Source organism: Symsagittifera roscoffensis, chromosome 3, assembly GCF_963678635.1.
Source record: "Symsagittifera roscoffensis chromosome 3, txSymRosc1.1, whole genome shotgun sequence".
In the NCBI taxonomy this organism is placed as follows: domain Eukaryota; kingdom Metazoa; phylum Xenacoelomorpha; order Acoela; family Convolutidae; genus Symsagittifera; species Symsagittifera roscoffensis.
This window is the reverse complement of record NC_087064.1, coordinates 81,696,555-81,709,986: the sequence shown is the minus strand read 5'-3', so window position 1 is coordinate 81,709,986 and position 13,432 is coordinate 81,696,555. Positions and strand designations below refer to the sequence as shown.

At 34.2% G+C, this 13,432-nt stretch overlaps 2 protein-coding genes across 6 annotated transcripts in view; one reads left to right on the top strand and one right to left on the bottom strand.

Annotated features, from left to right (window-relative positions):
* LOC134842770 (outer dynein arm-docking complex subunit 4-like) overlaps positions 1 to 11,759 on the top strand; it is a 38,827-nt gene extending 27,068 nt beyond the window's left edge. For both annotated transcript variants that reach the window (XM_063859251.1, XM_063859250.1), the window contains 4 exons: positions 1,533 to 1,723; positions 2,062 to 2,193; positions 11,120 to 11,220; positions 11,356 to 11,759. In XM_063859251.1, coding sequence (XP_063715321.1) covers positions 1,533 to 1,723; positions 2,062 to 2,193; positions 11,120 to 11,220; positions 11,356 to 11,688 — 757 coding nt within the window. In that variant the 3' untranslated portion in view covers positions 11,689 to 11,759. The remainder of the gene's footprint in view (positions 1 to 1,532; positions 1,724 to 2,061; positions 2,194 to 11,119; positions 11,221 to 11,355) is intronic.
* The window catches only part of LOC134841170 (calcium-dependent secretion activator 1-like), a 570,701-nt gene that overhangs the window by 371,593 nt on the left and 185,676 nt on the right, over positions 1 to 13,432 (bottom strand). The window lies entirely within an intron of this gene.

The window sequence follows — 13,432 nt, the reverse complement described above, 5'->3', positions numbered from 1 at the left end:
CAATTTTGCGTTGTCTAGTTTTGCGGGTTGCTGTAGTAACTAGGCTTGAACAATTTTAATGAAAACTTTTAGTTTAATTTTCTTAAAATATACATGAAAATTAAATTAAATATATTATTTTTGATATGTTGCTTCGGTCATTTAATAATCTCGGCTATTTGTATATATAATTTCGTATAATCTGGGCCATTTTCTATGACACTTAAAACTCAATATTGCTGTCAACTCAATATACTTTTTTTTAAAACACCCTTTTGTTTGACTTCACGATTGGTACTTTTTTCGGAGATCTAAGTTTAGTTGAGCAACCTGGAAATTTTTTCTAAATAAAGAAGAAATGGGAAGGGTGGCAATTAAGCGCACGATGCTTTATTGCTGGGATGGCATTGTTACCTCATTGATTGCTCACAGTTTGGATGTGGTTGTCGATCGAATTTTGAGCAGATCATACTTCATACTTTCACTCACATAGATAAATACATGACATATTCATAGTACCCACTCGTTGAAGTTTCCGCAACCAGTAGCGTGCCGAGGGGGTGGGGGTGGGAAGGATCGACAGCTTTTCCTCTCCCCCAATTCTGGTTTCCAATTTTTCCCAAAGGTTCCACCCTTTGGTATAGTTTTACGTCATCCATTTTTGGCTGATCAACCTCAAAATTTTTGTAAAGGCGACTATGGTGCCAATATAACTAAAATTGAGGGGGAGCGCGCGCCGAAAAAATGCAATTTTTTGCTCAAAATGATCCAAAAAGTGCTTAAAAACGCCTTTTTAACCTGTTTTTTTAAAACAATTGCCTACGGCGCACCAAATTTTTGACTAAATAGGGTCCGTATAGAATTTTTGGAGAGCTCGGAAAATGAAATTGTTCGACCTAAAAAAAGGTCGGCAAAATTTGCAAAATTTTTCGAAAAACCGCCCCCTTGAAAAATTGTTTGAGCACGCCAGTGACCGCGACATAATACCCTGTCCAGACTATGGATTTTCGGTCGCGGAACTAACATCAGCGCGACCGACAAAGTCGAAAAAGTCGACCCGGGTCATTTAACTGGATTTGACTACTGCTATTGTTGATTTCGTGCAATCAAGTTTCTGTTAAACATCGTATTTGGTTTTTGCATTAAATTGATCTTTTGCTTAGATATCAAGTTTCGAAGGCTTTGTAGAAGCGATCTGCTTCAATGTAGTAAGAATTTGTAATTTGGTTACATAGTGCTATGCCTCATGAGAGTTTGTGATGAACCTTCCCAAATTTAACGGTCCTTTTTTGAGCAAACACGAAATAGGTTCGCACCAATTAATTAACTTCCAATAACGGCCAATATAAAACATTCAAGAGTCAGATCAATTTTTTAAAAGTTTTTTTTAAAAGGTTTCCTTTTTTGTTGTTGGTTTCATGTACTTATGTAAATGCATTTTAATTTGAAGAAAAAACTTGATTTAAACAAGAGCATGCGTAATCAGCGAGTAAATCATGATTTTTATCAGCGAATAAAGAATGAATATAAAATGCATGAAATAATATGTTCAGCGACAACCAAGACGGGCGCAGCCGGGCACTGGACAGTCTGGGAAGGGTGAGTATGAAGCTGGGCAAACACGAGGCAGCCTTGGGCTACTGGAACCGCAAGCTGCACACGATGGATTCCAAGGACGAGATAGAGGCACACATTCACGATGAAGATGAGACACTGGAACGAATCTGGCTCTACCACGAAATAGGTTTAAAAAGATTTAAAATTTGAAATTTTTTAAAATTTGGAAATCATAAAATTGAAAACTATTTATTTTCGTGTTTTCTTAAAGAAATACACAATGATTTGACAACCGCAAAAAGCTTACGTTGATATGACCGCCTTGATTATTCCTTGACTTAAGTAACCCAATCCCGAATGTGGGGAACCAATTGAAACGAGCTTTTTTAGACAGGGTTATTGATTTTTGGGATCTGCAAATTATTGTGATTTATGATAATTCTTATGACTATGATTATCTGATTAGTATAGCTTTTAGTTATGTTTTACTGATCAAAATAAAAAATAAAACTGTTCGGTTTTCAGCCAAATGTCACTTGGAGATGAAGAAGTATGAAGAGGCTAAAGACTTCGGACAGAAGGCACTGGAGTTCGCGAATGAGAGCAAAGACGAAGCATGGCAACTCAACGCCACTATCATCATCGCAAAAGCCGAGAGTGAGTGAATGAGAAAGTTATGGGCCATTTGTAAAGCCATTTTACATCCAAGGGGCGTATATAAGATTTTCTCGAGGGGGAACATTATGAACGAAAAACACTTTTTTTCTAAGTCGAATAAAAAACTTTCTTCAGTTTTTCTAAAAAGAACAAATAATTTTTCCAAAAAGACTCAATTTGGACTCAATTTGGAGGGTTTTGGTCAAAATAAATTAGGTTTTTCGGCCTGCTTTAGTCTTCAAACAAAGTGAAAATTGGCGCCAAAAGAGCCCTCATCAACTTTTTAAGCTTGGACGGATATGGTGTCGAATTTCTAGGAGATCAGAGGAGGTTGTTCATCTTAAATCGACCGCTAGTAACATCCACATTTTCGTTGAGATGATCTTAGTTCGAGGTCGGCTCGATGCTTTTGAGTTTGAAGCAACAGATCCTAGATAACTTCAATTTAAATCGCTATGGCATTCAAAATTTTATGGCGAAAAGAACGATGATCACGATTTATTATGATCAGGGTCGTTGGAAACATTAGTACAAGCATTATATTAGGGTACATGATTCAGTTGAGCCTTAGTGGTTTCCGAGAGTTTTTAATTTGCACAAACACAATTTGGAAGAAAACAAAAAAGATAGAATTGGTTTTTGATAACTGTTATGTTTTTTAACTTTTTCATAAGGGCGCCGTATGTGTTGGTACAATTTGAGGCGGAACTAGCATAAGTTTACCCACTATATGAAGAGTATGCGGAAAAGAAATGGTAATTGTTCCGATCTTTGAAAATGAGGAGAACTTTGTATTCGGGTGTTTTTCAGTTTTTTATAGTTTTTCACGTAAAATCAGGCACCACGAAAAATCATCGAATTGAATTGAGTACTATATCATGTTTGAGTGACTCATATTTGAGTGAGCACTATATCAAGCCCTTTGAGTGAGTCATGTTTCGGAAGACCTTAAAAAATTGTCAAACTTTTTTCCCAGTGTCTAGAAAAGCATGAATAAATTTTTGATTTTTGTCGAATTTCGAGCTAGTAGCAACGTGAATTCGAATTTCAATTAAATTTGCCAGTTTGAGTTATGTCCTATTTGGATATACTCATAGAATAATTTCAAATAAGGTACACCGTCTGCTCGTCACGCTATCTTATTTTCAGCCGGATAGATTTGTGCAACTTCTTAGTCTAATACCGATCTTAATCTTACTCTTATATCTCCTAGTCTCAATAGATCTGTGTATACTGGTTTATGCGAGTTAGTTTCCAGAAGGAGAAAAACTGTATTTTAAGTTTAATTCAAACTGCTCTGGTGCTGAAACTACAAGTAGTTTCAGCACTTACAAATAAGTGTAAATGTTAGATATTGTATATGATTGGTTAGCTAGGAATATTTTATAGAATTAAAGAATTATATTTATAACCAATTATAGATTCTAGTTTAGAACTGGTTCCACCCATCCGGGGCATAGAGAGTTTTTAGTTTTCTAGTGGTTCGATGTAGTGAAGGACGGGTGATGTAGGTTCTTTTTGAAGTTGCGAGCATTGGCTTCTTGGAGGAAGAAGAAGTGTGGCTGTTGGTGTTCGACGGCCGAAGATTGTCATGTTTGTATCTCTAGATGGGTCTCGTTGATCGTGGTAGTCTTGTGTGATTGTGTCAAGACTTCTGATCGATGCAATGATATATCGATTTCGTTAAGCTTGGAGCGAGATTACGTGCAGGATGAAGTTTGACTTTACCATGTGAAGTGCCAGGTGACTAGGAACTGTACGTAAAGTGAACATCGAGATGGCCATTGGTCTGGTTCAATGGGTTTCCTTTGTTGCGATGTTGGGTCCATACTTTAAATCCTTTGAGGGTAGTGACTTTAGGCAGCAAATCAAAAATATTTGTCATCCCGAAGTTGGAATGTGATTGGATTGTCGTCTTCTTTGCTGCTCGTCTTTTGGGCTTTACAAAATCTATAAATACTGCGTTTATTGCTTACATATTTTTTTTTCTTTGTTAATTTAGTTATAGTTATGATTTGTTATTAATGGTTATCGCAAAAGCGTTTATATTAGTTCAGTTATTTTTTTGTAAGAGTCGCTCAGCCTAGAGCAACTCTTGGCAAAAAGTGTGGGTCACAAAGCGTGATATAGCGCGGTGGGTTAGGCCGGCTATATAGCATGCTCAGGACGTCCCTCTGGTTGGCGAGGCCAGGAGTGGGGCATAATTTTGAGTCTCTTTGTGCAGAGTCTCTTTTTGTGTTCAATTTTTTGTTTTGTTTTTATCACTTGTTTTTCTCTTTTTGTTCTGGTTGTGTCCTTTTCTCACAAATCGAATCTTTTGGTTTGGTTTTGTCTTTCGAATTTTTTGTCTTTTATTCGATTGTGGTAAGACTTGAAAGTGGTCTTCAAAAGAATAATTTATCCAGTTTTAATCTGGTTTTAATCTGGTTTGGGGACCGTGGGTTTTTCTTTCTTGGTCATGCTATTAGTTTGTCGTTTGTGACGTTTGTAAATTGCGTTGGTTATTGTAGTTTACTCAATATAATTCCTTCCAACCGGGTTATTGGAAAGTTTGAAACGTGTGAAAAATGGTTAGAGTTGTTATCAGTGAAAGTTAAAACGTAAAATTCATTATTTAAACAATTCTTCGTGGGCGATCTGTGCGATTGTGGAAAGAATTTTATTAGCGAGTGAATGATTCAAATCTATAAAAAAACGTCATGTAAAAAAGTTAGTACTCTTTTTATCAGCAATTTTTGTGAGTTTACTGCATCGAAATATTATTTTAATTCTTTTGGGGAATTTAATTTTTGAATTTACTGCTTGGTAAAAAGAAATTTTTTGCATTGAGGATTATTTATTAATTTTTGAGTGCTATTTGGGGGAAAATTTTACTGCTTTTCATTTATACTGCAATTTGTTAATACGAGTCTAGAATTTCAAGAAAGGAGTTTTCAATTTTTTATTTGTTTTTTATTTGTTTTAGGTGATTGTGTGATTAGATCTAAAAAAGAAAGTGAAACATTTATAAAGAATGGTTAGTTGTGTTTTGAATTTTTTGTGTAAGATATATCATTATACTTATTTAATCATCAGCAAAAAATCCATTTGGGAAAATATCGTGAATGACATTTGATGTTGTTAAAGATTTAGCATGTAAGCTGGTGATATATTTTGTTTGCAGTAGTGACCAAAGCAAGTCAAGTGCGTTGATAATCTTGTGCTCTTGACTACTTGGTGAGAATTCATGCGGTGTGTTTTGTATTAGATTATAAAGCTCATGATTATGTTTAATGTTATAATGGTATTCTAGGATTGGGATTTCAACGGGCGGTATATATTCGTGGGGGAGAATTAGTGGACGGGATTCATCAACGTTAAAAGTTCTGGTTAGTGGGCGGAATATATACATTTGTCAGATAGGGTCGTAGTTTCTAAGGATTCCTTGCATATTAGTGTCTTTTATACAGTATGTGAAGTTTAAGAAGAATGGTGATGTGTATTTGGAGTTAATAATTTGAAATCGATACTGTAGGTTTCGTGATGGTGTAATAGTTGTGTAATGGTGTTGTATAAATTTATAGTAAGTGTATTTGTGAGTTTGTTTTGTGCGTAACATGATTTGATGTGAGCAGTGTAAGTCACGTTCTTCGGGTGTTAGAAAAATTTAGGTTAACAAAAATGGTTAAAATCACTGAAATAAGAGTCGTAGGCTTTTGTGTAGCGAAGTGCTGTGGATATAATGTGATCATAATTTTTGTTCATGCAGTTCATAGTAAATACAATTGGTGATTTGATGAAAAAACTTTCAGTTTGTTGGGGGTTAGCGTTGGTATCGTCTTTTGAAAAGTTATCTTCATTGGGTCGCGGTTTGACGGGTTGGACAGAGAGTAGTATATCAATTCGTGAGAATGGTTTTTTACTTTCTCGTGACTAAGTTCTAATTTAAGGTAGACCTATCTAATCTTACTTAGGGGTTGTGATTTGTGATCGAGGGTTGGAGAATAGTAAATCAATCCACAAAGTTCAGGTACAATTAGCACACGAGTAGATCGTTGGATACTATTTTATGACTTATTAAGTTTAAGTCTTTTAGCCTGGGTCATCTAAGAGGAAGGGCTCAAGTGAAGGATGAGAAGTTCTTCACTGTTTAGCTTAAATTAAATGGTTAAATTTTCAAAAATTTCTACAAGGCCTGGGTTGTTGATAAGGGTTGGGTGGTGAATCGACGTTTGAGGTCGTTAGACACTTTAAGAAATGTAGGAGGGAAAAACAAAATTGTTCAGTTTGATCCAAAGAAAGCCTTGATGATCAGAAAATAAAGAATTTTAATTTAGAAGAAATAAATATCCAAGCAAAGCGTTGATGATCTGTCATTTAGGTTAAGCTAATTTAAGAGAAAACAAAGATAAGCCTTGATAAGATTTGATGTGAAAGCTTAAGTGTAAAAAGTTCAAGATTAAAATTTAGATAATGTTAGTTTTGTGTAATTTGCTGTTACTTTTTAGGTGATGCAGCTGGGATAAAGAAAATATGTATATATTATTAAATACTAACAATTATTTTTTGTGTTAACTAATTCTTTTATTTTTCTTCAATAAATTGTTTTACTCAAAATGATTTGATTTACTGCAGGTTTTCTGGAGAGAACGTTTTGTGTTGTTTTTATCAGTCGTTCTTGTGTAAATAGTAGGTTCAGCACCATTTATGTTGCTGAAAGATTTCTTCAAATTTCATGTCAGTAAATAAAAATTTAAATTTAATGCGGAAAGGATTCTAAATACATAGGTTTGCTCCGGTTTCCGCCGTACTATCATGAAATGAATCGGTAGATTTTTTTCTAATCGTAGATCGTGACTTGGTTTGGGTCTTTTCGCAATACCTGGTAATTTTCGTTTTTTTTTTTTGGAAAATTGGCGGTGATCTATTGAGTCGGAGAGACACTTACTAATAAATTGTCAATTTCATCTAACATTGTTGAAATTTTGCAATTGTCTAATTCTAAAATCTATTTTTTCTAAATCTAAGTCAGTTAAGGTCTTGTTTGAGACTTTTGGTCGCACCAGATGAGTTATGTCCTATTTGGATATACTCATAGAGTAATTTCAGATAAGGTACACCGTGTGCTCGTCACGCTATCTTATTTTCGGCCGGATAGATTCGTGCAAATGCTTAGTCGAATACCGATCTTAATCTTACTCTTTTATCTCCTAGTCTCAATAGATCTAGTGTATACTGGTTTATGCGAGTTAGTTTCCAGAAGGAGAACAACTGTATTCTAAGTTTAATTCAAATTGCTCTGGTGCTGAAACTACAAGTAGTTTCAGCACTGACAAATAAGTGTAAAGGTTAGATATGGAATAGGATTGGTTAGTTAGGAATGTTTTATAGAATTAAAGAATTATATTTATAACCAATTATAGATTCTAGTTTAGACTGTTTCCAATTTGAAACATTTAGGCCAAGAAAACTTGTGTACGGAAACGAGAACTAGTCTTTTTTATTTTTTTGTGAATGTGTTCGGAAAATTTGTGCCACCTGCACAGCAACCGTCTTTCCTTGTTTTGCATGCCCAAATTTAGCATGTCGTTGTTTTATTTAGGCATTTTTCGATTTTTTTTTTCACAAAAAAAATTTGAAAAAAAATCAACAATGTGAAAGAAGTTGTTTTCTGGAGCTCAAACATAAATTAAGATTTTACAGAGAATCATTTTTCGTTGAAAAAATTACGAGCTGTTAAAAATTGTTAATTTGGTCAAATAAATATAATTTACACGCGATTCAGTGCGTTCTTATAACGCGAGCAAGCAGCAGATTAAACCGTTTTGAACTGATTTGAGGCAGTCAGCTGGTCTGATTATAATGATACAAGACGCTAAATAAATCTCTTGGTACTTTACATTTGCGTCTGGGGGAATAAAATGACGAGAAAAGAAGAAAAAAATTAAACTTTTGATTATTTCATCAATGATTCAACCAAACGTTTTTCAATTGGCCTTGATAAGCACTCAGAAGATTCACAGCTTTGCCCTGATATACGATCAGTCGCTTTGATATTTATTGATTTCTGTCTCTGGATATTGAAGTCATTACACCTTTTGAAACATAAACGATCAAAATTGAGAGGGCTGAGGAGAAAAAAAAATTTAAACACGTCTAGTCTAGTTCATGAGCAAGCAAAATTACCATTACATCTTCTACTACACTTCCCATAAGAGGGTTAATCTATCCTAGTTGCGCCTCAATTTGTAATTACACATAAATGTTGTTTTGAAAAAAAACTATGTACAAAACAATTATCAAAAAACAAGTGGATGCATTTTAATATATTTTTAAATTTTTGTTTTTAAGATATAAAAATTTCTCGGACCTTTGAGTCGTACCTTTTTAATACGACCAATTAGCTAGCCTCATTGTTCCGACTTTTGATACGAAAGTAACGGAATATTTGTGCTCGGGGTGGGTTTTTTTTTTCTTCAGACAAATTTCGACTTTTTAACTAGCCATTTTTGACGGAATTTTTTGGTATTCAAAAGGTATTGTTGTCGTGAGCTCAAATTTGAAAAGATATTTCACCTGTGATCATTTTTCGTAAAGTTATGAGGGTTTAAAGATTGCCATTTTGACCAATTTGGGACAATTAACGCGCGATATAATTCGCGCTATTAACGCGTAAGAGGAGATTTAATCCGTCTTATAAATCGTTCCAAATTGGTTGAACGAAGCTTATTTGCCATAATTGATTTGTTACAAGGAACGAAATCTCTCTTTTTGTACTTTATATGGCGTGTGGGGGGATGATTTTCATAAAAATTTTCAAATTTTAGAAAAAAAAGTTTTCATTTTATTTTATTTCATTTAATTTTTTAATGTTATTACTGCTGCTCCATAAAACTTAAAAGGCAGTCGGAACATTCAGGGTTTCGCCCTGATACGAGCAGTCTTGTTTTTATTTGGATTGATTTTGTTGAGCTGGATAATTCTCCACTCAGAAATAATTCGCGTTAAGCTCTCAGCATTATGAATAAACTCTTCAAAGTGCTGATAATTTAGTCCAGAGCCCCCAGAACTTTACAAAAAATGATCGGAGGTAAAATATCTTTTTAAATTTGAACTCAGATAGTTGATATATTCAATGGAGCATAAAACTTTTTTTTGCTGAAAACTGTTATTTTGATCGGCAAAAATTGACTGAAAAAAAATCACACCGAGCTTTTCTTCGAAAGTCGGAACCATAAATATTCAGTTTTCTTCGAAAGTCGGAACAATAAAAGATAAATAATTAGTGATACTTTTTTAAATAATCAATTTTCTTGTTATTGATCGCTGAATATGATATGGTTTCATACTGCCGTATATATCTTCCTTCCTTGTGTGAATTTTTGCTCCCAACTGCGCAGTGTGTTATTGCCTGTAAGATTTGATGTCTTGGGCTAGATGCGACGATTTTGCAGATGTCGGGGACTGAAATCTGCAACATTGACTCAAACTTTTATTGAACTGCTCCAAGAGTGTTACTTGGTTTTGGCAGGCCGTCAATTGTACAAAAATATTGTGTCGAATCTTCCCTTCCTTTTTGAATAACTTTGAATTTTCCAAAATTATCATAGAAGTACGCTTTGATGTTGTCTAGAATCTGATAAATCAGGATCACAATTGTGTACCACTGTTCTCCGTGTAATGATTTTGCAAACAAAAACTAATTGTCCTAAATTTTCACAGCTTTTGAATTTTTCAAAATGTAACCACAGTTGATAAATTTTATTATTTTTAGCTCAATACAACCATTTTTCAATTGGCACAAAAAATTTTCCGAAGTGCTTAGTTAAAATGTGAAACTAAGCCTGAATCAGAAAGCAACCTAAAATTCCATCCCATTTTTTGAAAGTTGGTCTAAAATTCCACTAAAATTCCATCCCATTTTTTGAAAGTTGGAACAAAGAAAACTATCTTTGTTGAAAAAACACGTTGTTAAAGTTTGTTAAACGTTTGCGCAAATAATCAAAATAGTTTGTATGATATTCAAAAACAGAAAAGTAGATTGAATAAAAAATGCAGAATTAATTTTTCCGTCAAATTGATGAGCAGATTCGCTGACCTTGAGCGAAAAAGAAAAAATTAACAAAACGAAAAAGGAGCATCGGCTTTTTTGATGAATCGAGAAATTTGCAGTGCCCGTTCTCAGCTTTTAGCCAGCAAATTGCTAAAAATGTGAAGCAAATAACAAATACAGTGACCTTTTTGACAAAATTCGGAAAAAACAAGGATTGATAACCGGTTAGAGATTTCCAAAGAAAATTCATTTTTCAATTTAGTGTCGTTTTTTGTCCGGTTTTTTTTGTGAGCGACGGACGCGATCTTAGGAATGCGTAGAAAGTTAGTGAAATAAGCATCGAAAAGATTTTCCAGTTTTTTTTTCAGAATAATTGTTTGATTTCTCAAAAAAAATTTCATTGCTGAAGAAGAACTAAATGGTGCTTCCAAAACTACATCAACAAACCTGTACTATTTACTTGAAAAAAAAATCGAACAAATTAGTCATAATTAGCCGGCTAATTTTTCTGCCAAAATGACAAAAATCATATATTATGTACATTATTAATGTGTTAATGTGTTGCAACATTTTTTTGATTTTTATGTATTTTTTGATTTTTATGTAAGAAATTGGATGCCCAACTCTGCGCTAACTTGCTCACCTCAAAGCACTAATCGTGCAAATCATAATTAAAATGAAATATCGTGCTGATCAAAGCAAATTGAAAATGGTCAATTGATTCCACTTAGCTTAACCTCTTCGCGTACATTCAATATAATTAAACAAAAACTAAAAAAATTCGGAGAACTTAAAAGACTTCTATTTTTTTTGCAATTTTGTGTCTGTATGTTATCAAAATAGTCAAAATTCAGCCGGTGAACTTGATGAGCGTTAACTGTGTTCTACTTTTAGTGAAACTGGAGGACTATGAGGCTGCTTCGACCACATTTGAAGAGGCACTGGAGCTGGCTAAAAATCAGCAGAACAAAGAGGCCCTAGACAGCATTGAAAAGGTTCGAGGAGGCTCATCAGTTTGTTCATGACAACACTCACTCTACTTTTAGCTCGTCTGAACACACAATATACCTGCAACCCGTTACTTAAGAGGAATATAGATAAATTTTAGTTGTTCTTTTTTCGATTTTTAGGCTCTGCGAGACGTCAACCAAAAACTCTCCCAAAATGTCAGTCAACAGGTGGACGAAGATAATAACTACTCGGTAGCCAATCAGAATCAAGAACAGATTCGCGAACAGAGAACTCAGACTCCTCCCAAAGTGGAGAAACCGAAAGAAGAGCCGAAGGCGAAAGCAGAAGAGCCGAAAAAAGTGGAAGAGAAAAAAGAAGACGAAGTTGTTGGAGACGGAAGAGGAGACGGAGATGAGATCCCGGAGGAGCAGGAACTGGAGGGAACTGAAGCTTATGGGGAGGAAGATTTTGAACAAGATGACGAAACAGCAACTACTTCTAGAGATAAATGAATCTATAGCTTCTTAAAAATTTTGATGACGTATTAAATCGTATACTGAAAAAGAGTCATGATTACAAAGTTTATCGATTGCTGCAACACAAAGTAGTGCTGTGATCGTCAATTTTGGAATCGATGACTCAGTTTTATGTATTTTCATTGATTCTGTCCCATCGCATAGCTTCATTTTTTGACGCAACCGTGATACAGGTTATGCGGTTATGCAACATAACAGGCCGAAGGTGCGAAGCATGACAAAAATAGTAATAATTATTCCTATACACTTTTAATCAGCCATATCATATCAAACTAGTTGACTTAAATTTCGTAGATTGGCTTTCGTAAATTTTTGGCGCTTTAAAAATAAAACAAAAACGAGTTCATGGAAGTGATTTTGAAATATTGATTTTGGTGGCTTGTTAGGTTAAATACTGTACAGTTTTTTGTGAAACAAACTCATGGCGAATCAAAGAAATTACGCATTTTTCTACTCTGCAGTTGAAAAAGACGTCCTTCTGTGATAATATTTTAAGCCACAAAACAATTTAACGAAAAGTTTTTGGCATGATTGTACTATTGGCCACCCGGGTCGAGATCCCGCTCAAAAACCGCTCAAGATTTGAGCGGTTTGGGCGTTTTTTTTGAAAAAACCGCTCAAACCGCTCAAATCTTGCTTAAAAAAACCGCTCATTTCTTGCAGTGATTTTTGAACGGTTTTCCAAGCAAGATTTGAGCGGTTTTTAAGCGGTTTTTGAGCGGTCTTATAAATTGCACCGTCGACTTCAACATTCTGCTCCTTCTTAAGAACTCAATCTGCAAAGGAAACTAGCTGACATGAGCCCTAATATATTCAGATAGCTTGAGCTTCTTGTTCATGTAAGTATCACTCTTGTTGGGTCTTTTTACTTTTTGTTCCCAAAGTTTTCTTTTCATATTCTTCAATTGAAACCATTGTGCTTGAATTTGATTGGCTTAAGATAGCCAATCGCATTCAAGTTGCAGTTCATATTACTCAGTTTTTTAGGGGACAAATGCATCAGTTGAACCGAACAAAAACAGGTTTTTTGGAAAAACAGCTGAACTGGAAAACAATATTTGTAGAAAAGTTATCAGAAAAACAAAAAAAAAATCATTTAAAAATTTGAAAACATTTTCAAATTTTTTTTGAATCCCAAAATGAGAAAAAAAAATAAATCGAGTCAAACTAAAAATCGGCATAATTAAACAGAAGTAAACAGTTTAACTTGAGCATACAAAAGCTCGACCGCTCTCTTGATTCGGTCAAAATCAGACTGAAATTCAAAGTAATCAAACAGATTTTTCTCGAAACGGAGTAAATTGAAAAAAAAAACACTTAGAGGTCACAAACGTTTTAATTGTTGTTGTGAAAATCATCCCCCACACGCCATATAAAATACAAAGTGTCAGATTTTGCTCCTATTAACAAATCAATTATGGCAAATAAGCTTCTTTCAATCAATTTGGAACAATTTCTAAGACGGATTCAATCTCCGCTTCCTAGTCAGCGCGAAATATATCGCGCGTTATTTGTCTGAAATCGGCCGAAATGGCAAAACTTAAATCCTCATTACTCTACAAAAAATGATCAAAATTGAAATATTTTTTTAAAATTTAAGCTCGGGACAACAGCATCTTTTGAATTATATAAATATATATATATATATATATATATATATATATATATATATATATATAAAAAAAATCCGTCATAAAAGACTAAAAACCGAAAACTGAAC